Source organism: Macaca fascicularis, chromosome 7 (genome assembly GCF_037993035.2).
Source record: "Macaca fascicularis isolate 582-1 chromosome 7, T2T-MFA8v1.1".
Lineage (NCBI taxonomy): Eukaryota > Metazoa > Chordata > Mammalia > Primates > Cercopithecidae > Macaca > Macaca fascicularis.
The window spans coordinates 172,116,964-172,139,505 of NC_088381.1; the positions used below are offsets into that span (position 1 = coordinate 172,116,964).

A 22,542-nucleotide genomic window follows, 5' to 3' on the forward strand; every position below is an offset into this window, starting at 1 on the left:
ATTTTGAGACCAGCCTGGGCAATGTATTAAGATCCCATTTTTAATGAAAAAAAAAAAAAGAGGAAATTATTAGGTTTTGAAGGGAAGGCAAGGGTTAAAGACAGACGAGACACACACACTCACACACACACACACACACACACGCAGAGGATGAAGGAGGAGAGGGGGAGAGAGGAGAGAGATGGTGGCTTCAACAGCAATGCAGGTTTACTGCCAGCAAAAACCTGTGGAGGAGGTAACCAGCTTAGTGCCCGAGCTCACTGCTGCTTCCAGGCTGGGGTAATTATAGGTCTGGGCTGGATCGGTCTGGGCAGTATGGCTTGCTGCCTGGCAGGATGTGATAAGGATGCTCCTGCAGTCAGGTGGTTGGGCAGGATGTTTCTTATGGCCGGAGCCCCCATGGAATGTTTCACTCCGACCAAGGTCTGTGAAATGGTGGGGGGTTTATAAAATGGTGCAGCTAGGACTGAAATAATCACGAGCAGATCCACAGTAAAATAAATGTTCATTATTCAGGCACAAGGAAAACGAGCTCAGATGTGTCAAGATAAAATAATAAAAAGGCTTAGGATCCAGTTAAAATCGTCCTTTTTGAGATGGAGTCTTGCTGTTTCGCCCAGGCTGGAGTGCAGTGGTGTGATCTCAGCCTCTGGAGTAGCTGGGATTATAGGCACCCACCACCACGCCTGGCTGATTGTATTTTCAGTGGAGACGGGGTTTCACCATGTTGACCAGGCTGTTCTCCAACTCCTGACCTCCTGATCCACCGACCTCGGCCTCCCAAAGTGCTGGGATTATAGGCGTGAGCCACAGTACCCGGCCCGGATCCAGTTAAAATAGTTTATTCAAGCACAAAGTATGAGGCATCTAGGTACACCCGAACACCAAAGCATGGTAATTGGCCCAGCACTTTGGGAGGCCGAGGAGGGCGGATCACCTGAGGTCAGGAGTTCGAGCCAGCCTGGCCAACATGGTGAAACCCTATCTCTACTAAAAATACAAAAAGTAGCTGGGCGTGATGGCGGGCGCCTGTAATCCCAGCTACTCAGGAGGCTGAGGCAGGAGAAGCACTTGAACCCGGGAGGCAGAGGTTGCAGTGAGCCAAGGTCGCACCATTGCACTCCAGCCTGGGGGACAAGAGTGAGACTTCGGCTCAAAAAAAAAAAAAACAACAAAAATTAGCTGGGCACGGTGGTAGACGCCTATAATCCCAGCTACTCAGCTGAGGCCAGAAAATCACTTGAACCCGGGAGGCAGAGGTTGCAGTGAGCTGAGATTGTGTCATTGCACTCCAGCATGGGCGACAAGAGCAAGACTCTACCTCAAAAAAAGAAAAACAAAACAAAACAAAAAAACAGGTGATCAGTGCTTAAGTGAGGATTGTTCATACAGGCAAAATTAGGGGCTGAAAACTGAGTTACATTTTCCATATGAAGGCTAACATAGAGATAGAAGACTTGATTGACTGCTTAGCATCCTGCTGTAAAGAGGTAACAGTTAACAAGGCTCTCATCGCCAATGTCACTTAACCTAGTTTTGAATGAAGACTGGGGAGTCTGGTTAATGTGTAACATCTCAACACAAGTCAGCAAGTGTCAGGCACTAGAGAAGAAAAACAGCCATGTTACCTGCCTCAGTTTCCAGGGCTTAACTTTTCCACTTAGCTTAATAAATCTGGAGGTCCTAAAATTTTCAAGGATGAGATTGCAGGAAGGAATGAACAATGAACATGGTCCTGCTGGAAGGGAAAAGAGCTTACGGTCAAATCAAACTGCACAGAAAGCTTGAAAACTTTCTGTCTTAGGGTAGCAGTTCTCCAAGTGTGGGTCAAAACTATTTTCTTCATAATAGTAAATAGCCTTCGCCTTTTTTTTTTTTGAGACAGGGCTTCACTGTTACCCAGGCTGGAGTACGATGGCGCGATCTCCACTCACTGCAACCTCTGTCTCCTGGGCTTAAGTGATTCTTTCACCCCAGCCTTCCAAGTGGCTGGGACTACAGGCACGTGCCACCATGCCTGGCTAATTTTTGTATTTTTGCTAGAGATAGGGTTTTGCCATGTTGCCCAGGCTGGTCTTTAATTCCTGAGTTCAAGTGATCTGCCTGTCTTGGCCTCCCAAAGTGTGGGATTACAGGCGTGAGCCACTGGAGCTGGCCTTCTTTGTCTTTTTCTTTTTTTTTTTTGAGAGGGAGTCTCGCTCTGTCGCCCAGGCTGGAGTGCAGTGGCCGGATCTCAGCTCACTGCAAGCTCCGCCTCCCAGGTTCCTGCCATTCTCCTGCCTCAGCCTCCCAAGTACCTGGGACTACAGGCGCCGCCACCACGCCCGGCTAGTTTTTTGTATATTTTAGTAGAGACGGGGTTTCACCGTGTTAGCCAGGATGGTCTCGATCTCCTGACCTCGTGATCCGCCCGTCTCGGCCTCCCAAAGTGCTGGGATTACAGGCTTGAGCCACCGTGCCCGGCCCTTTGTCTTTTTCATTAGGATTCTCTCACAAGTGTACAGTGGAGTTTTCCAGGGTCATGTGACTTGTTGTATCACATCAGAATGACTTCAGAAACAGATTTGAGAATCCAGCTGTTTCTCATGCAACTAGACACTAAGGGATCTTCAAAAATGTAAAATTTTTGAATTTTACATTTTACATAAAAAATCTTTAAAAATGTAAAAGCATCATTCCTCTCACACGCACACACAAAATGTTTTTTGGAAAACATAGTGATGTTTTCCAAATACACTCTTTAACATCAAATGAGTTTATTATTATTTTAAAATGAATAAGTAAAAACATTTCTCAGTCGTAATCCCTGATAGACATAACCTACATAAACAAAATCTCTTTAGGGTCCTTAGCAACTTTTAAGAGTGTAAAGGGATTCTGAGACCAGACCAGGTTTGAGAACCACTGTCCTATAGTAAAAATGCTTTAGATTTATAATGACTTATAACACTGCTGAGGACGAGAACAAGCATTTAGGAAAAACTTAAGAACATCATGGAGAGCTGTTTCAAGACAGAGCTTCTGAACTTCCAACTAGACTTGAGATCAATAGACTTTGCCATGTTGCCCGGCTGGTCTTGAACTGCTGGCCTCAAGTGATCCTCCCACCTTGGCCTCTCAAAGTGTCGGTTTACAGGTGTGAGCCACTGTGTTCAGACCAAGAGAGTTTTAATGTCTTTAGTTTCAAATCCAAAACACCCTAAGAAATGCACATCTTTTTCTTTCTTTTTTTTTTTTGAGACGGAGTCTGGCTCTGTCGCCCAGGCGGGAGTGTAATGGCGCAATCTCAGCTCACTGCAAGGTCCACCTCCTGGGTTCACACCATTCTCCCTGCCTCAGCCTCCGGAGTAGCTGGGACTACAGGCGCCCGCCACAACACCCAGCTAATTTTTTGTACTTTTAGTAGAGACGGGGTTTCACCATGTTAGCCAGGATGGTCTCGATCTCCTGACCTCGTGATCCACCCAACCGCGCCTGGCCAAAAAAACCCAAATATTTAAGGAAAGAGCCACTCCAGCAGATTTAGTCAAAGTTCAGAATGCTGCATCTTGTGACTAGGAAGGCTGGAGAAGACAGCAATACACTTCGAGCACAGCTTCCTCTGCTTTAAGGAGAGTGCTGCTTAATGGCACCAACACCATTTGTAACTGCTCTCAGCTGTTAGTTTCCCCTTTTTGGTGTACAGCTCAAATGCTCCAAATGCTCAGTGAAAGCAAATATGCAAAACCTCCCCAAAATACCATGGCCCACTAGGGGTTCAGTGGCCTTCCCATGTGTTCTGGCCTAGATGTGGCAAGTCCACGAAGATCTACCTGATGTCAAACTGTTTCTTTTTTCGAGACAGAGTCTTGCTCTGTCGCCCAGGCTGGACTACAGTGGTGTGATCTCGGCTCACTGCATCTCCTGAGTTCAAGTGATTATCTTGCCTCAGCTTCCTGAGTAGCTGGGATTACAGGCATGCACCACTATGCCCAGTTAATTTTTGTATTTTTAGTAGAGATGGGGGTTTCACCAGGTTGGTCAGGCTGGTCTCGAACTCCTGACCTCGTGATCTGCCCGTCTCAGCCTCCCAAAGTGCTGGGATTACAGTCGTGAGCCACTGCGCACGGCCCAAGCTGTTTCTTTTCACTCTAAACTTTGGACAGGAATGCAAGATGAACTTGACCAAGTGACTGGGGAGCACCGAGAACTACTGAATCAAATGAAGGGTGCTCAAAGCCATTCAGTCTGTGATAATTCAGAATGTTAACCCGTGTTTGGTCAGGAAACACTATGGCAACTTTCCAAATTGGCAAATTTCCAAAGGAGCATCAAGAGAGTATCTTCAGATTGCAGTTTAAAAAAAAAAATCAAAACTCAGAAGGATTAGCTAGTAGCCCCAAAAGATCAAAGAATATAGAAAATGCCCTGCAGAAAATGTTTCTGAAAAGCATCTTCCACTTAAAATCGTATTCATTGTGACATCAACAAAGGATGACAGCACATGGGAATGGCAACATCCTAGAAAAACAGGCCAGGTGCATTGGCTCACACCTATGATCCCAGCATTCTGGGAGGCCGAGGTGGGCAGATCATGAGGTTAGGAGACTGAGACCACCGTGGCCAACATGGTGAAACCCCGTCGCTACTAAAATGCAAAAAATTAGCCAGGCGTGGTGGCTCTCGCTTGTAGTCCCAGCTACTTGAGAGGATGAGGCAGGAGAATCGCTTGAACCTGGGAGGCAGAGGTTGCAGGGAGCTATTGTGCCACTGCACTCCAGCCTGGTGACAGAGCAAGACTCTCCAAACAACAACAAAACAAAACAAAACAAACAAAGAAAAGTGTCAGTAAGTTCTGGAGTTGCTTCAAGTGGCTTCAATATATTTTGTAAAATTCTGAATTATGTCCTAGTCTCCACATACAGTGTGAAGTTACAATATTTTCCAATCAATGCTGAATGACATACTTTATGATTCTCGATTACTTTATGATTACCTTTTTTCTTATTTTTTGAGAAACATGGCTGGGCATGGTGGTTCATGCCTGTAGTCTCAGCACTTTGGGAGGCCAAGGGCTCCCAAGCAGATTGCTTGAGCCCAGGAGTTTGAGACCAGCCTGGGCAACACAGTGAAACCCCTGTCTCTACTAAAAATACAAAAAATTAGCCGGTGTGGTGGTGGCGTGAGCCTGTAGTCCCAGCTATGCAGGAGGTTGTGGTGGGAGCATCACCTGAGCACCCGAAATTAAGGCTGCAGTGAGCCCTGATTGCAGCACTGCACTCCAGCCTGGGCGAGAAGAGTGAGACCCTGCCTCAAAAGAAAGAAAGAAAGAAAAAAAAAGCAAGTTATTTCTTCCTGGCAAAGTGTGTTGAGGCACTTTTTGGAAGCTGTCATATTTGGCAAAGTCCTAACATGAGGTCCAGAGCTCATTAGGCCAGGATTTGGAGCCAGGACTCCTGGCTTAGTATGATTATGGGTTCAATTTTTGAGACACCAATAGCTCAACCTACCTGGCTGACTTCTGTCTACCCTGTTCTCAAACCCCCCTCTTATTTGCCACTGCTCGGGCTTCACACTGCTGATTAGAGCCATGCTCTCGATACCATCTCTGTATTTGTTCACGTGGCTCTTTCCTGAGAGCCCACATGGGTCAGACAGATCCTGCCCTGGGCAATGAGGGGAACATACCCCGGCCAGGTGGCCATGTCTCTCTTCTGACCCTCCCTTCCCTTGCACATGTGGCTGCCTTCCTGGGCATCCTTTGCTAGATTTCTTGCCTCTGCTCCGTCTTTTGGGGAGTTTGCTAGGGCTCTGTTCTCCACCCTCCGCCTTCTAGAGATGGGCCAGGACCACCTCAGCCTGTATCTTTTGTCCATGTGATCACCTGGACCTCCTGTCCGCACCTGTTTGTGTCCAGCTGTGAGTCTGACACCGCCACCTGAGACACAGGTTTAGGAAGGAAGATGAATTCAGTTAAGATTCGGCTCCAAAGAACTTCTCCCAGATCCTCCCCTATAATCGTGGGTCCTCCTTTGCCCGGCTCATTAGCCGGTATCCTGCAGGGGTCAGCCTGGCGTTATTTTCTCCAAGACATTCCTGACCTTCTTCTTGCCCCTCTCCCCCCATATTAGGTGCAAGGATGTCCTGGTACCGCCGACCCATGAACGCAAATCCCTTCTCTGGTTTGCCTTCCGTCTCCTCACCCTGAGGTGCTCAAGAAACGCGTCAAGGGCCCCGGTATGCTCGAAGCGCACAAACCTCCGAGGTAGCAGCCTCTAAACGGGGAGGCCAGGGAGTGACCGGAGGACATTTTCTTGTACACGCAGGGGTTGCCCCGGAACTCCCGTCAAACAGACTCCTGGGCCAGCCTCCGGCCTTTGTCAACCTTCCCCTGTGGCCCTAGAAAGGCTCAGCCTGGGTTCGCGCCGGGTGGAGGCTCCCAGCAGGCCTAGCGCGGCGGGGCGGGGCCGGCGGCACGAGGACCAAGCAGCGCGGGCAGCACGCGCCGGGCCGGAGCCCGCCCACAACGGCGCGCGGCGCGTTCTGATTGGAAGGCCTCGAGCGGGGGCGGGGCTTCCAGAGCGCGTTTCCGCCGTCGCCTGTTCCCGCCCCGGAGACCCGGCAGTTGAGGGATGCCGACGCCTGGGCCTTGAGGATGCTGCGCAAGCTCACCCTCGAGCAGATCAACGACTGGTTCACCATTGGCAAGACCGTGACCAATGTGGAGCTGCTGGGCGCGCCGCCCGCCTTCCCGGCCGGGGCGGCCAGGGAGGAGGCTCAGCGCCAGGACGTGGCCCCCGGCGCCGGTCCCGCGGCCCAGGCTGCGGCCCTGGCCCAAGCTCCGGCCCAGCAGGCCGCTGCGTTCGAAAGGTAGGACGCGGGCGGGGCGGAGGCGGCTCGAGGGCGGCCGGGCGAGACCTGGCGACGAGGGCTCGGGCCACCCAGATCCTTCTCGCGAGCCCGTGCCCTCTCGTGGGGCTCCAGGGACCCCTGACCGTCCGGGGCGAGGGGTCACTACACAACCCTATGCGCGGCCCAGAGCGATGCCTGCAAGGAAGCTGAGCTAGAGTTGTTGTTGTTGTTGTTGTTTTCCTTCAGTTCTTAATGTTTAAATTAACAGACCAGTTTTTGAGGCACTCTTAGGTTTCCAGAAGAAGGCAGCGGAGGGCAGAGGTCCCACAGGTCCCTTCCCTCCCACAGTTTCCCCTCTGAGCGTCTGTGTCAAGTGTGGGTTTTCGTGACAGCCGGCGAACCCGCATCGCTGCGTCTTCGTCACCCGGAGGCCATCGTTACAGGAGGGTTCACCCCGGTACTGGACGTTCTGTGGGTTTGGACAAACGCCTAAAGTCACGCATTACAGGAGTTCACTGCCTTACAGATCTTCTCGGCCCCACCTGCTCATGCCTCCCTTTCCCTACACCACGTGGAAACCACTGATTTTTTTACTGTCTCCATAATTTTGCTTTTCCATACTGTCATCTAGTTGGAATCACACAATATGTGTAGCCTTTTTGATGGGTTTCTGTCACTTAGTAGTATTATGCATTTGGGGTTCCTCCGTGCCTTTCCATGATTTGATAGCTGCTTTCCTTTTGGCACTGATTAATATTCCACTGTCTGGATGTACCAGTGTATCCATTCACCTACTGAAGGAGAGCTTGGTTGCTTCCAAGTTCACTCCCCCCCCCCGCCCCCGCCACCGCCACCGCGAGATGGAGTCTCACTTTGTCGCCCAGGCTGGAGTGGACTGGTGGAGTGCCGCGGTCTGAGCTCACTGCAATTTCCCCCTCCCAGGTTCAAGCGATTGTCCTGCCTCAGCCTCCTGAGTAGCTGAGACTACAGGCATGTGCCACTACGCCTGGCTAATTTTTGTATTTTTAATAAAGACAGGGTTTCACCGTGTTGGCCAGGCTAGTCTCGAACTCCTGACCTCAGGTGATCTGCCCACCTCAGCCTCCCAAAGTGCTGGGATTACAGGTGTGAGCCACTGCACCCGGCCTGTTTCCAAGTTTTGGCACTTTTTTTTTTTCCTTTTTGGGAGACGGAGTCTCACTCTGTCGTCCAGGCTGCAGTGCAGTGGCGCGATCTCGGCTCACTGCAAGCTCCGCCTCCCGGGTTCACGCCATTCTCCTGCCTCAGCCTCCTGAGTAGCTGGGACTACAGGCGCCCGCCACCGCGCCCAGCTAATTTTTTGTATTTTTTAGTAGAGACGGGGTTTCACCTTGGTCTGGATCTCCTGACCTCGTGATCCGCCCGCCGCGGCCTCCCAAAGTGCTGGGATTACAGGCATGAGCCACCGCACCCGGCCTCACTATGCTTTAAGTAGCTACCATCAGTTACTCTGTTCACTTGATTTTGGTGGAAATAAAAAGGCAAGAGGATGTCCTCTGTTTTTAGAGGAAAGACCTAGATTTGGTGAGTAGAAACACCTGCTCCCTCTTCTCTTTAAAGAAGGCCCTGGGAGAAGTACCTTGAGCTTGGGGTATCTCCATCACTCTTGCTCAGTCCCCAGTCCAACACCCTTTACAGTTGAGAAGGTGGTTTTGTTTTTCTTTTTCTTTTTTCTTTAATTTTTTTTTTTTTTTTTGTGACAGAATTTCCCTCTTGTTGCCCAGGCTGGAGTGCAGTGGCGCAATCTTGGCTCACCACAACCTCCGCCTCCTGGGTTCAAGTGATTCTCCTGCCTCAGCCTCCCGAGTAGCTGGAATTACTGGTGCACGCCACCACGCCCAGCTTATTTTGTATTTTTTTTTTTTTGAGACGGAGTCTCACTCTGACGCCCAGGCTGGAGTGCCATGACACGACCTCTGCTCACTGCAAGCTCCACCTCCCAGGTTCACACCCTTCTCCTGCCTCAGCCTTCCGAGAAGCTGGGACTACAGGCGCCCGCCACCACGCCAGGCTAATTTTTTTTGTATTTTTAGTAGAGACGGGGTTTCACCGTGTTAGCCAGGATGGTCTCCGTCTCCTGACCTCGTGATCTGCCCGCCTCGTCCTCCCAAAGTGCTGGGATTACAGACGTGAGCCACCGTGCCCGGCCTATTTTGTATTTTTAGTAGAGACAGCGTTTCACTGTGTTGACCAGGCTGATCTTGAACTCCTGACCTTGCGATCCACCCATGTTGGCCTTCCAAAGTGCTGGGATTCCAGGTGTGAGCCACTGTGCCTGGCTTTTTCTTTTTTAAAGTTACTCTTGTTTGTTAGTTTTGTCTGATTTGATGGATAGGCCCAGACTCTGGGTCAAGCTTTTGTGGGTTGCTTCAAGCCTTTGTAGAGTTCTTTCAAGTACACCTTTGGGATCTTTGGTAAATTTGGTTCTTGGAGGTGCAGAGAGGACCAAGAGACCCCTTGTGCAACTTTGGAGTGGCTGTGTGTTTGACACTATTTCCTTGAGCTGCTCTGGTAAATGATCCCGTAGGCCGTAGGCCGCAGGCCGCCTCCTCTACTTAATGGTCCATCACTTACTCCTTAGTCTTAACAGTCTTAACAGCATTGCTATTAAATAACTCATTGTGATATTGGAAGTAAATTATTACTGACCTTGTCAGAAACTATAGATGTATTCAGCACTAAGGACAAGTTTTTACGATTTCTAGCCTTCATGGGCTGAGACTTTTATAAAATCAATAAAAATGAATTTTTAGAGCAATGAAATGAAAAAAGACAGCATACTAATCCCATTTAAAAAATTACTAGATTCAGTCTGGGTGTGGTGGCTCATGTCTGTAATCCCAGCACTTTGGGAGTCCAAGGCAGGCAGATCATTTGAGGTCAGGAGTTCCAAGACCAGCCTGGCCAACATGGTGAAACCCTGTCTCTACCAAAAGAATGCAAAAATTTCCCGGGCATGGTGGTTTGTGCCTGCAGTCCCAGCTACTCAGGAGGCTGAGGTGGGAGAATCGCTTGAGTCCCTGAGGCAGAGGTTGCAGTGAGCTGAGATTGTGCCACTGCACTCCAGCCTGGGTAACAGAATGAGACCCTGTCTCAAAAAAAAAAAAATTCAACATATGTAAAATTGCTTCGTGAAATTGCTGTAAACACTTTAACTTCTGTATTTAACCACTGACAGGCAATGTTTGTCTATGGGTAGTGCTAGCTTTGATGAAATTCTTCTGGAAGTAGCTTCCTGGGCTCTAGGTGCATATGTATTCGATGCCAGAGTTTCCAGCATGTAGCAGGCACTCAGCTAAATATAGCTGTATTATTGAATCTGCACAACAACGCTTTGAGGTTGATGGCTTTATCATCAACTGATTATTTCATGATTTTGTAGATGAAGCAATAGGTTTTGGTGGTAAAGTGACTTGTCCAACTTCCTGTAGCAAATGGTGGTGATGGGCAGAATGACTCCCCCAAAGATGTTCACTGGAACCTGTAACTATGTAATGTTACCTGGTGAAAGAGATTTCGCAGCTGTAATTAAGGTTACAGATCATAGGATAGGAAGATTAGCTAGATTGTCTGACTGGGCCCAGTCTGATCACATGAGCCCTTAAAAGCAGATAACTTTCTCAGGATGGAGTCAGATAAATTTGAAACGAGAGATTTGAAACATCATTGCTTGGAGGGGCCATGTCAAAAGCATGAGAATGGAATATGGGTAGCTAGGAGCAAAGACTGGATCCCACTTGACAGCAGGTAAGGAAACGGGTACCTCAGTCCTACAGTTGCAAGGGACTGAGTTTGCAAGGGACTGATCCTACAATTGCAAGGGCCTGGTTTTGACCAACAGCCTGAATGCACTGCCAGTAGGGAAGGCAACTCTGCCAACACCTTGATTTAGCTTTAGGAAACCCTAAGCAGGGGATCCAGTTGAGTTCACCTGGACTTGTAATACGTTTGCATTGTTTGAAACTGCTATGTTTGTGTGATTTTATTAGAGACTCTGTAGCTGGAGCAAGTGGAGGATGTGAGTAGGGAAGCAATCACAGGTGACACCAAGGTTTCTGGCCTAGCAAGTGACAGGTATTGCCTTCAGTTTGTGGGGGAATACCAGGATTGATTTTGAACATGTTCACTTTAAAATGCCTGTTAGACAGCAATACATGTAGGCAGTCTGGAGTTGAGGAAGGAAGTCTGGCAGAACTAGACATTGGGAAGTTTAACTTCAAGACTGATGAGATCCCTTAACTAGGATGTATCCTAGTGAGTGGGTATAGAGAGAAGGGCCCACCTGGGGTGCTTGAGTGTTATAGGTGAAGGAGATGCAGTGAGAAAAGGAGACTGAGAACAAGTGGTCAGAGGAACACCAAGTGAGTGAGGCCCGCTTTAATCAAAAACAGCTTGCTTAGTGCCCTGCACATGCGTATCTTAACACTTTCATGGGAATGCTTTTGGATGTTATTTTTCTCACATAAGAACTTATTAAGGGTACAAATTATCAGGGAATCTCCACCCCTTGGTGCAGTACCTGACGTAGTAGGAACTCAAATATTTGTTGTTTGAATGAATGACCTAGGAGGTCACAATAATAATAGTATTTTTTTTTTTTTTTTTTGAGACTGAGTCTCGCTCTGTCCCCCAGGCTGGAGTGCAGTGGTGCAGTCTTGGCTCACTGGAAGCTCCGCCTCCAGCGTTCACGCCATTCTCCTGCCTCAGCCTCCCAAGTAGCTGAGACTACAGGCACCCGCCACCACGCCTGGCTAATTTTTGTATTTTTAGTAGAGGTGAGGTTTCACTGTATTAGCCAGGATGGTCTCGATCTCCTGACCTCGTGATCTGCCCGCCTCAGCCTCCCAAAGTGCTGGGATTACAGGCGTGAGCCACTGCACCCGGCCAATAATAGTAATTTTTTTTTTTTACAAGAGGGAAGGCAGGGCATTTGCTGAGTAGATAAGCGTGGCAGAGCGCTGTTACATATTTACCATGGGAAAATGGAAGCAAGGTAATGACTGGGGATAATTATTATTTTCAGACGGGGTCTCCCTCTGTTCCCGCAGATGGAGTGCAGTGGCACAGTCACGTTTCACTGCAGCCTTGACCTCCTGGGCTCAGGTGATCCTCCCTTGATTTTCCCACCTCAGTCTCCTGAGTAGCTGGGACCACAGGTGCATACTACCATGCCTGACCAATTAAAAAAATGTTTTTGGAGACACGGGATTTCACTATGTTATCCAGGCTGGTCTCAAATTCCTGGGCTCAAGTAATCTTCCCACCTTGGCTTCCCAAAGTGCTGGGATTACAGGCATGAGCCACCATGCTCAACCTAGAAGACCCCAATTATTGAATGCTTACAATATGTCCATATTCTAAACATGGTGAGAGTTGCTGCTTCATGCATTCCTGTCTTGATTGAATCATAAATCTCTGTCTTACTCCTTGGGCCATACTGGATTTTCCTAAGGAGTGTATCCGAGTGTGTATATAGGTATACAATCAAACAATAAAAATCACAATATCCTGGTAAGTGTACTATAAAATATTTCCAGAATAAGGGTGCTTCTCACAGTTTACATTGTTACCACTCTTGACCAAACCACTGCCATCATCTCTTGCCTGGATGATTGCAGAAACCGTCTATGTTTGGTCTCCTGACTTTTCCACCTTACCCCGCAGTAATCTAGCACCTACAAGAATGACTGGCATGATGTAGATGCTAAGTTAATATTTGTTGAATGATGGCCTGGCATAGTGGCTCATGCCTGTAATTCCAGTGCTTTGGGAAGCTGAGGTGGGAGGATCACTTGAGGCCAGGAGTTCGAGACTAGCCTGGGCAATATAGGGAGACCATGTCTCTACAAAATATTAAAAAATTAGCCCGGTGTTATGGTGCCTGCCTGTAGTCCCAGCTACTTGGCAGGCTGACTCAGAAGGATCACTTGAAGCCAGGAGTTCAAGGCTGCAGTGAGCTATGATTGTACCACTGCACTCCTGGGCAACAGAGCAAGAGCCTGTCTCTAAAAAAATTGTTGAATGAACAAATTCTTGAGTAAACCTTCACACCCGAGGTTCTTTGAGCACGTGTGACCTCCTGTGGCATCGATTGCTGTTAGGATAAAATTTTGTCTGACTCTGCATCTAGGCTTGGCGAGCATTCCTCCATTGGGCATCTCCTCGTCTGCTGCTCTTGCTGTGCTCTGGTCACATTGGCATTTTTTCTGTGTCTTGAAGATAGCAAGCTCATTCCCACCTTGCAGCTTCCACATTGACTCTTTCTTCTGTATTCAGTGCTTCCCCTCGCTCCCTTCCCATGACAGGCTCCTTTCTTCATTTGGGACCCTGTTCAGATATCTCCTTAGAGAAGTTTCCTGTGACCTCCATAGCTAAAGCAGCCCTTCCCTCCTTCCTTTTCTTTAGTCTTTTACACACTCTCTCTAGTCTTTTAAACAACTTTTTACCTTCTCCAAGCACTGAACTCCTGCCTCCATCCAGTCCTGTTTGTGATAACCAAAATCCAGCTCTGCCAGTTACCTTTGGATTGTGATTGTGGTTTTGGCCCCTCCCCCACCCCAGGGGGGACCAGAAGGATTCTCAGATTTCTGGCTTGTAGAATAGAGTAGATAGGTGGTGCTGTCATTTACTGAGATAGAAAATACCAATTGATGAAATGTTTGAAGAATTATGCTTTTAGAGGGTGTGTGTGTATTGGTACTAGCTGGTTCTTGAGTTCTGTTTGTCCCTTTAGAACACAAAAATTTCTCTATGACTTTGGTTTTGAACATGTTGATTTTCTTTTCTTTTTTTTTTTTTTTGAGATGGAGTCTCGGCTCTGGCTAGTAATGCTACCTCGAGAGCCTATTATATGTTGGGGATTATGCAGAATGCTTTTATGTGGATTCATTTATTCTTTCTGTTCCCTAGCTAAAGATTGTAGCTCCTGAACGAGTGCTGCTTTCTCTTCATAAAACACACCTGAAGTGTTCCCAGTCGTCCCCTTCCCACCTGTGCCCTCTTTATATTTTCCTTTTTTTTTTTTTTTTTTTTTGAGACGGAGTCTCTCTCTGTCGCCCAGGCAGTGGCGCGATCTCGGCTCACTGCGAGCTCCGCCTCCCGGGTTCACGGCATTCTCCTGCCTCAGCCTCCCGGGCAGCTGGGACTACAGACGCCTGCCACCTTGCCCGGCTAATATTTTGTATTTTTAGTAGAGATGGGGTTTCACCATGTTAGTCAGGATGGTCTTGATCTCCTGACCTCGTGATCCGCCTGCCTCCACCTCTTAAAGTGCTGGGATTACAGGCGTGAGCCACCGCGCCGGGTCCCCCCATTATATTTTCGATCCTGATTCCTTTGCCAGCTTTAGGTATTATAAATAGGCTAGTGTATAAAAACATGGATCTGTCACTATTCAGGAAGTTATTTGTATTAAAATTTCTATTCGATTTATAGGTTTTCCAGAAATAACTACAGTTTTAAATTACGTATACCAATACTCTCACAGGACATGAGTGTTAGATTTGCCAACAACAAAGTGAGAGATGGAAACTCAAAACTTAATGTATTTTTCCTTTCTTTTCTCAAGCTTGGGTGGAAAATTAATTAAATTGCGTGTGGGTGACTTAGAGTGTCTAGGACTCATTTTCATCCTAAACTAGCGGAGTGATGTCACTGTCCATAGCTGCTTCAGTCACCAGAAGCTTTTTGCCGGGAGTTATTTCTCCCTGTCTGAGTACAGAGGATGACTCTCTCTAGCAAGTGGTGTGGTGGTGTCCAGTGGCTGCTTGAGGAGCCTTGGAGAGTGAAGGAAATGATTTGCATCTCTTCATGGCATGTATTTCCTGGTATGTGTGGTGGGATGATCAATTCTAGTACTGTGCTTCATATACAAACTTCACGTTCTCCATGTTTCTTTAAATGAAAATTTTGTTCTCACCATGATTTAAGCAATGATATTTTCTTAAAACTCATGTTCACTGCTTACTGTATTCACTGCACAATAAGCAGTTGTGTACTTTTCGGGGCATTTATCTCTCCCACATATAGTTTCCACTCTAGGAAATCTTACAGTGACTAAAGAAGCCAAAGGTAGTATGTAGGAAAACTGAAAATTTCAGAGCAGGAATGAGAGGTGTCTTTATTTTAAATCTACTTGGGACTGTGTTTCTGTTTCTGTTGTCTTGTTAAACCCTAATCAGGTGGGTTGCATTACATGGTTGGGATTTAAGACCAAATTGAGGTCAGTTGAAAATGGTACAGAAGTTGGCTAAGAATGCAGGGAGAATAAAGTTAGAAGATATATATATATATATATTTTTTAGTAGTGTATATTTAGTTCTAGTCTTTTTGAAAAAAAGTTTTTTTTTTTTGTTTTTTTTGTTTTGTTTTTTTGAGACAAGGTCTTTCTCTGTTGCCCAGGTTGAGGTGCAGTGGTGTGATCATAGCTCACTGCAGCCTTGAATTCCTGGGCTCCGGTGAGCTTCCTGTCACAACCTCCTGAGTAGCCACGCTACAGGTGTGTGCCACCACACCCAACTTGTTCCAATTTTGATACATACTTTTTTTATTTTTAGATGAAAGAAAACTGGTAAATCTTCGAATATAAAGTTATAATTAGGTTCCTTGGACTTACCTTTAAGAATGAATTCTAGCACTTTATAAAAAAAATCTGACTAATATATAGTTTCCTCCTTTTAATAAAGTTTTGAAAAGCCAGATTTTATATATTAAATATTTTGCTATTTCACCTGAGTATAAGTTTAAATTATTCACCAACAGTGAATGTTTTTCTTTGAGAGTAGCAGCTACTCATGTTGCTAAATCAGCCTGTTTATCTTTACTGATATAATATAGAACTGAGTTTTATTACATGTTCCCTTAATGTTAAGCTTAAAAGTACTGTGATTAAAACCAAAGCTGGGTGTTGGGTTAAAGCCCTGCTTCATTTTTAAACTACATGTTATTATTTCCCTCACTGCCCTTCTCCCCATCCCCTGCTGAGAATGATCACATAATGGGATGTTGACTTCTCATTTCTGTTATATTGTAAAGATAGGATTCACATTAATCATTTATTTAATTCTATATGTAGCTTTATTATAGAATAAAAGTCAAGGTTAATATCTAAGTTTTGTACAGAATTTGTCAAACTTCATACTAAAGTTGATTTAGTTCCTGTGAGGTGGGTTTGAGGTATAAGAAAATACTTCAAACATTTTTTCAAAATACTTAGGAAACATTTTAGTTAAAAGCATACTATTCAATGAAAACATAGCATGTTTAGTTAAAAAAAGGATACTATTTAAAACATAGGATACATCCACAGGATACTGACCTTGTAACAAAGAAAAACTTTAAGTCACATCACTTTTTCTTATTCTTAATATTAAGAGTTCTAAGGTGGTCATAAAAACTCCTCTAGTTATAAGTAACTTAACTAGGTGGGTGATAATATGGTAGGTTCCATATTCTGTGTGAGAACCCTGGGAACCTGTCCTTTGTGTTTTTATCTACGTAACTGGAAATGGTGGGTATTTCATCTTTGCCTGCCCTCTTGGAGCTGTCACCTGGGATCACAGAAGGAGCAGGGCAGTCCATGCTCCCTGAGTCCTCCAGGTCCTCTTGCTCACTCCCTCTGTCAGAGCTGCTTAGGAAGTCTTTCAGAACTTGCTTGAAGATGTAGACTATTTCCCATGGCAGTACATCATTTTCTGCCAAAACTTCTCGAAATCTGGAGGGAATGTGGTAATGAATATTCTGTTAAGAACATTTTTTGTTATATCTCCTTATCTCCAAAATACAGCTAGAATAATGTGCTTGTATACAAGTTACCCACCTTTTGAGTATTAATGCATGTTGTTTTAAAATTATACTTCTAGTAAAGAAATTTTAGATGTAATTTAAAACCATTTCTCACCAGATATCTACACAGTTAAAGAATTTACATGATAGAATACAATTTCTAGTCAAAATGTATGAGGAACTTAGACTTAGCAGTAGCGAGTATCATAAGAGAACAGAGTGTTTTTACCTGCTGAGAATAGTTCCAGTTTGGCAGGGTTGAACTTGTGAGCAAAGAACTTCAAGTTGTCTTTGTTCAGTCACTGGGATAGTTGTGTGGGGATTCTGGTAGTTTCTGAGCCAGTTGTAATCCACACCTGTTTTTTTCACTTTTTGTTCATTTTCGATTTCTTGTATTAATCTCTCTCGCTCCTTTAGGTGCCATTTTAATTCCCGAAGCAGAGTCTTTGTCACTACGTCTGAGCCAGGATAGTGTCTGGATTTGTAGGAATCGTTTCTGGGCCATTTCATCCAGCCAAAAAGTGGCATTTTTAGCCTGTGGAAATATTTTCCCGTGTTTATTTGCTCAAAACGTTATGGTTCTTCTGAGCAAATACTTGTTTCTTTACAATAAATTTGCCCGAAAAGTGCATGATTTTTTTTTCACAGGTTAGCTATGCAGGTCAAAATAAGATTAGAACATGGATTAACGTCTTAATTTTTAACTAGGTCAGTGGCAGAAATCAAGCTTTGAAAATGCTTTTATGTAGCTTAGCAGAAATTAGATATACAAAGTCAGAGATAATACATAGGCTGAATGATACCTGAAAATAACACTAACACTTGCTGTGAAAAGTTTTTAGGAGACTTAAAATGTTAATGTCGAGGCAAGTGCTGCCTATAAATACTTTTGATTTATGTTTTGTACAGAAAAGGTTTAAAGCTTACCTGTTAAGTTGATGGGCTGATGTGATGTTGCCAAAGAGTTGCCTGAAATTGGTGACGGAGCTGTGTTTCACTCGGACATATCTTGCTCTCCTGAAAGTGTCCTCTGTTGAAGGAATGCACTGCCTTATTTACCCACCAAAATTGTATTTGAAATAAATAACTTTCTATGTTAGGAATGAGGCTGTGATGTCTTCATTTGGAGAGAATGCTTATTAATTCACCTTGTAAGTAAGCTAGAAGAAATGACAAAAATAACTTACTATTTAATCTTCACAAGTTATATAATGGTCTGCCTTTTGAATGTAGCTCATTCTACTTGAAAAAAATGCCAGCAGCTATGGATGCTGGTCCTAAATGCATTCCGACATGTCTTTGGTAATGAAATGAAGAATGGTCATCTAAAGCACCACAGATGCGCTCCGAGCTACAGTGAAGACTGTCGCATGATGTGATGCTTTGCTGTGCACAGCTGTAGGTCACAGTTTAGTGCTATATTTTTATGCCTGTAGAGCTCTAAAAATAACCATGTTGCTTTTATTCTTCAGCTTAACTTTCAGGCCATTTGGAAGCCGGGTCATTGTCCCCTCTAGTGAAAACAGGAAAAATAGATCAGACTTGACTATTTGCAAAACATGCATTCTGAGAAAGCTCATTGTAATTGAGTGAAATAGGTAAAGAATGTTGATGTGAATCATAATTGTGAAATATTTAGCAAAGGTTACATTCTGTATTCATTTTGTTTTTTCTCGCAAAATAGTTAAATTTGTATATTTAAGCAAGTTGAAATGCTAGGGAACATAAACGCTTAGCTAGATAACTTTAAAATATACTTTATAATCTCTGAAAACATGGTAATAAGGCAGTAATTGGTTGTCAGGGAAAAATAGAGGCATAAGAACATACAAAGTTCAAAACAAAATCTTGTAATTCATCATAGAAAAATCATTTTAGTGTTTTTTTTTGGAGCTGAGTATGAAAAACTTATATTTACTGTTTAGGTGCATTTTGGTTTGTAATGGTCGTTATTGTGCCATTTCTTTTTTCTTTTCTTTTCTTTTCTTTTTTTTTTTTTTTTTTTTTGAGACAGAGTCTCGCTCTGTCCCCCAGGCTGGAGTGCAGTGGCCCGATCTCAGCTCACTGCAAGCTCCGCCTCCCGGGTTCACACCATTCTCCTGCCTCAGCCTCCCGAGTAGCTGGGACTACAGGCGCCCGCCACCGCTCCCGGCTAATTTTTGTATTTTTTTAGTAGAGACGGGGTTTCACGTGTTAGCCAGGATGGTCTCGATCTCCTGACCTCGTGATCCACCCACCTCGGCCTTCCAAAGTGCTGAGATTACAGGCTTGAGCCACCGCGCCCGGCCTTCTTTTCTTTTTTTTTTTTTTTTGAGACAGAGTCTCGCTCTGTCGCCCAGGCTGGAGTACAGTGGCCGGATCTCAGCTCACTGCAAGCTCCGCCTCCTGGGTTTATGCCATTCTCCTGCCTCAGCCTCCCGAGTAGCTGGGACTATAGGCGCCCACCACTACGCCCAGCTAGTTTTTTTGTATTTTTTAGTAGAGACGGGGTTTCACCGTGTTAGCCAGGATGGTCTCGATCTCCTGACCCCGTGATCCACCCGTCTCGGCCTCCCAAAGTGCTGGGATTGCAGGCTTGAGCCACCGCGCCCGGCCATTCTTTTTTTTTTTGAGACAGAGTCACGTTGTGTCACCAGGGCTGTAGTGCAGTGGCATGATCACGGCTCACTGTAGCCTCAACCTGCGGGGCTCAAGTGATCCTCCCACCTCAGCCCCCTGAGTAGCCAGGACCACAGGTGCATGCCACAGCATGCCTGGCTAGTTAAAAAAAAATACACATGCACATATGTACATATATACGTTATATACATTTGCACATATGTACACACATGTTTTATATATTTACATACATGTATGCATTTTATATGTACATATATGTATGCATTTTATATGTGTACATATATGTATATATGCATGTAATATATGTATATAGGCACATAGGTGTATATACATACATGTATGTATTATATATGTATATATAACTATACACACACATGCACATACACACACACATACTTTTTTTTTTTTTTTTTTGTAGAAATAAGGTCTCCTTGTGTTGCCCAGGTTGGTCTCTAAACTGGGCTCAAGTAATCCTCCTGCCTCAGCCTCCCAGGGTGCTGGGATTACAGGCGTGAGCCACTTCACCGGCCCGTGCTAATTTTCTATGCAAGTGTTTGTCTTTTGCTAAAGGGTAGATAGAGTATAAAAGGTCTTTTACTCTCCAGTTCTCTGTTAAATGACTGCATAGTGGTTTTCCCTTTTATAGTATTTGTTTCTTCTGTTGCTTTTCCTTTCAAATGAGCCATGAAGAATAGATATTGTTTACATCAGACTTGCATGTCATGCATGATCAAGAGCGATGTGTGTGGTCATCCTACAGCTCCTATTGCTTGTATGTTAGAAAAAGCCAGATGTCAAGATTCATTATTGTCAACTAGAAGGTTTTCACATTACATTGCATATACTGTTAGGAGAAGGAAAGGAATAAAGTTTATCATGATAGAAGTGTCCTACCATATTTTATACTAAAATTACAGCGAATCTTGCCGCATACTCCTTTGAATAACCTCCTTGTTACTGCATACATTTTTTTCCTCTGAAATGGTAGCAAAAATATCAGAACATATTGGATATGGAACTTAAGCCAAATTTTTGTTCAAGGCCCTCTGCAGTCTTACATTATCCCTCCTTCAAGGCCCTCTGCAGTCTTATATTATCCCTCCTTACCTGGCTTGCTTTCTTGCTGGACCCTAGAGCACACCTTTTGTTTCAGCCAGGCCACATTGCCCCCAGACACTTGCCATGCTTACTTCTGATCCTTTGGCTTTAGTTTAACTGTTTTTTCTCTTCTGAAAAGCTTCTTCTTTGTCTTTTTCATGTATCCACATAGTAATTCTCTTTTTCATGGACCAGCTCAAATACCAACTCATTTTTTCCTTCAACCTGAGGGTCAACGTGAACATCTTCCTTGGCCCTACTTTTCCTTTGAACTCTGGTTTTATTTATCTTCACTGTTAAACTTATAGAAAGACTGGTTTGGTCTGTGTTCCTCTTTTCTCTTCCCCCGACCCTTTTTTTTTTGGAGTCTTGCTCTGTCGCCCAGGCTGGAGTGCAGTGGCGTGATTTCAGCTCACTGCAACTTCTGCCTCCTGGGTTCAAGTGATTCTTGTGCCTCAGCCTCCCTCGTAGCTGGGATTACAGGTGTGCACCGCCACACCCAGCTAATTTTTGTATTTTTAGTAGAGATGGGGTTTCACCATGTTGGCCAGGCTGGTCTTGAACTCCTGACCTCAAGTGATCTGCCCGCCTTGGCCTCCTACAGTGCTGCGATTACAGGCATGAGCCACAGCACCTGGCTGCTTTTCCCTTTTTCCTAATCCTTTCCAATTAGATCCTGCTCTGTTCTCTACTGTAATTGCTGGCTTTCAGTTACTTAACAGATATCTATTGACTGTCTGCCAGGGCCTGGGTAGTTAGGGGCTGAGGTGTAGCAGTGAACAAAACAGACCTAGTTCCTACTCCCAAGGAGCCGGCTTCCAAATGTGAAGACAAATATAAGTAAACAAATCATCCAGTAAGGTAATTATAGATGGTCATAATCTATTAATATACTTGAAGCACTTCTCCCACTTAGAACTGGAGGCCAGAGAAGGCCTTTTTGGGTAGTGGGTGTCCTTTTAACAGAGATTTAAAGATCAATGAGCTAGCCACTGGAAGAGCTTCTTGAAGGCAGTCTTCCTTCTCCACTTACTTGTTTGACAGCTGTCTTGCCACTGAAACCATTACCAAAGACCTTTTCAGAACTTTTCTTACCACCTTAACTCACATTGAGTATACCTTCCTTTGAACTTAATTGTGTGAACCAATTTTTCTAGTACTTAGTGTGTGCTACTTGCCTTACAAATTTTATTTTGTCCTGCCTCCTGAGATTATCAGATTGAAGTAGAGACCCAAATAATTCTCTGATTATAGTGTTTCTTCTACTACTATGTAGATAGAGAACATAAATATTTGTAAGTAAAGGTAGGGAAGTATCTTAGATTGTATTTATCTTACATTTTAATGAGTTGAATGAATTGTTTCTGATGAATTGCAAACTTAGTAGGATATTTTGTGTGGATGACATAAAGCTTAAGCTATCAGGTCATTTGCTTTTTGGTCATTGTCATAGTTTTCTAGTTTACACCTTGTTAGCTAAGTATTAAATTTTATAAGACTTAAAATGAAATAGGACCATGTCATGCATAATGTATGTGTGTCTATGTAAAATTTTTCATGTAAGGAAGTACATGAAAAGTTTAGAAAGACAAAATTTTGGAACCTTGAAAAGCAAGTTAAGGAGCCAGGCATAACTTTTTATATATTACAATCAGGGCTGCTTTATATAATATTCAACAGCACTTGATTGCAATCAAAGAAAGATTTTTCATTGTGGGAAGACTCATGTCTTTCTGTTTTTTGTTTTGTTTTTTTTCTTTTTTTGAGACAAGGTCTTGCTCTGTCACCTAGGCTAGAGTACAGTGGCATGGTCACAGCTCACTGCAGCCTCAGCCTCCTGGGCTCAAGATATCCTCCCACCTCAGCCTCTCAAGTAGCTGGGACTACAGGCACGTGCCACCATGCCTGACTAATTTTTAAATGTTTGGTAGAGAGTGGGTGTCACTCACCATGTTGCCCAGGCTGGTCCTGAACTCCTGGGCACAGGCAATCTCCCACTCAGCCTCCCAGTGTGCTGGGATTATAGGCATGAGCCGCTGTGCCCAGCCTGTTTTTATTCATTTTGCTACTGAATTAAAAGTTCTGGGTTATTGGTTCATTTTTCTTAAGGTAATAAAGTACATTTCTTTGGAGTTGTTCATATTAAAAACACTCAACAAAGTAGGAATAGAA

General features: G+C 44.7%; 2 protein-coding genes and 1 long non-coding RNA gene across 4 annotated transcripts in view; 2 read left to right on the forward strand and 1 right to left on the reverse strand.

Moving 5' to 3' along the window:
• The first annotated feature begins 6,580 nt into the window (after nucleotides 1-6,580).
• TDRD9 (tudor domain containing 9) overlaps nucleotides 6,581-22,542 on the forward strand; it is a 123,578-nt gene continuing 107,616 nt past the window's right edge. The window contains exon 1 of the mRNA XM_045397081.3: nucleotides 6,581-6,849. Within this exon, the coding sequence (XP_045253016.1) occupies nucleotides 6,635-6,849 (215 nt within the window). The 5' untranslated portion in view covers nucleotides 6,581-6,634. The remainder of the gene's footprint in view (nucleotides 6,850-22,542) is intronic.
• On the forward strand, nucleotides 14,565-17,752 carry LOC135964462 (uncharacterized). The gene is made up of 2 exons (XR_010576965.1): nucleotides 14,565-14,696; nucleotides 17,563-17,752. It is a non-coding gene; the product is annotated as an uncharacterized lncRNA (long non-coding RNA).
• Nucleotides 15,923-18,030, reverse strand: RD3L (RD3 like). 2 transcript variants are annotated; one of them, XM_065518541.2, is made up of 4 exons: nucleotides 17,841-18,030; nucleotides 17,581-17,683; nucleotides 16,883-17,188; nucleotides 16,146-16,582 (listed from the first exon to the last, which is right to left on the reverse strand). In XM_065518541.2, exons 3-4 carry the CDS (start codon nucleotides 17,179-17,181, stop codon nucleotides 16,285-16,287), a joined length of 597 nt encoding a protein of 198 aa, XP_065374613.1. In that variant the 5' UTR covers nucleotides 17,182-17,188; nucleotides 17,581-17,683; nucleotides 17,841-18,030; the 3' UTR covers nucleotides 16,146-16,284. The 2 variants fall into 2 exon arrangements, with proteins under 2 accessions (XP_073854476.1, XP_065374613.1); XM_073998375.1 differs by having other exon boundaries at nucleotides 15,923-16,582; nucleotides 17,581-18,030.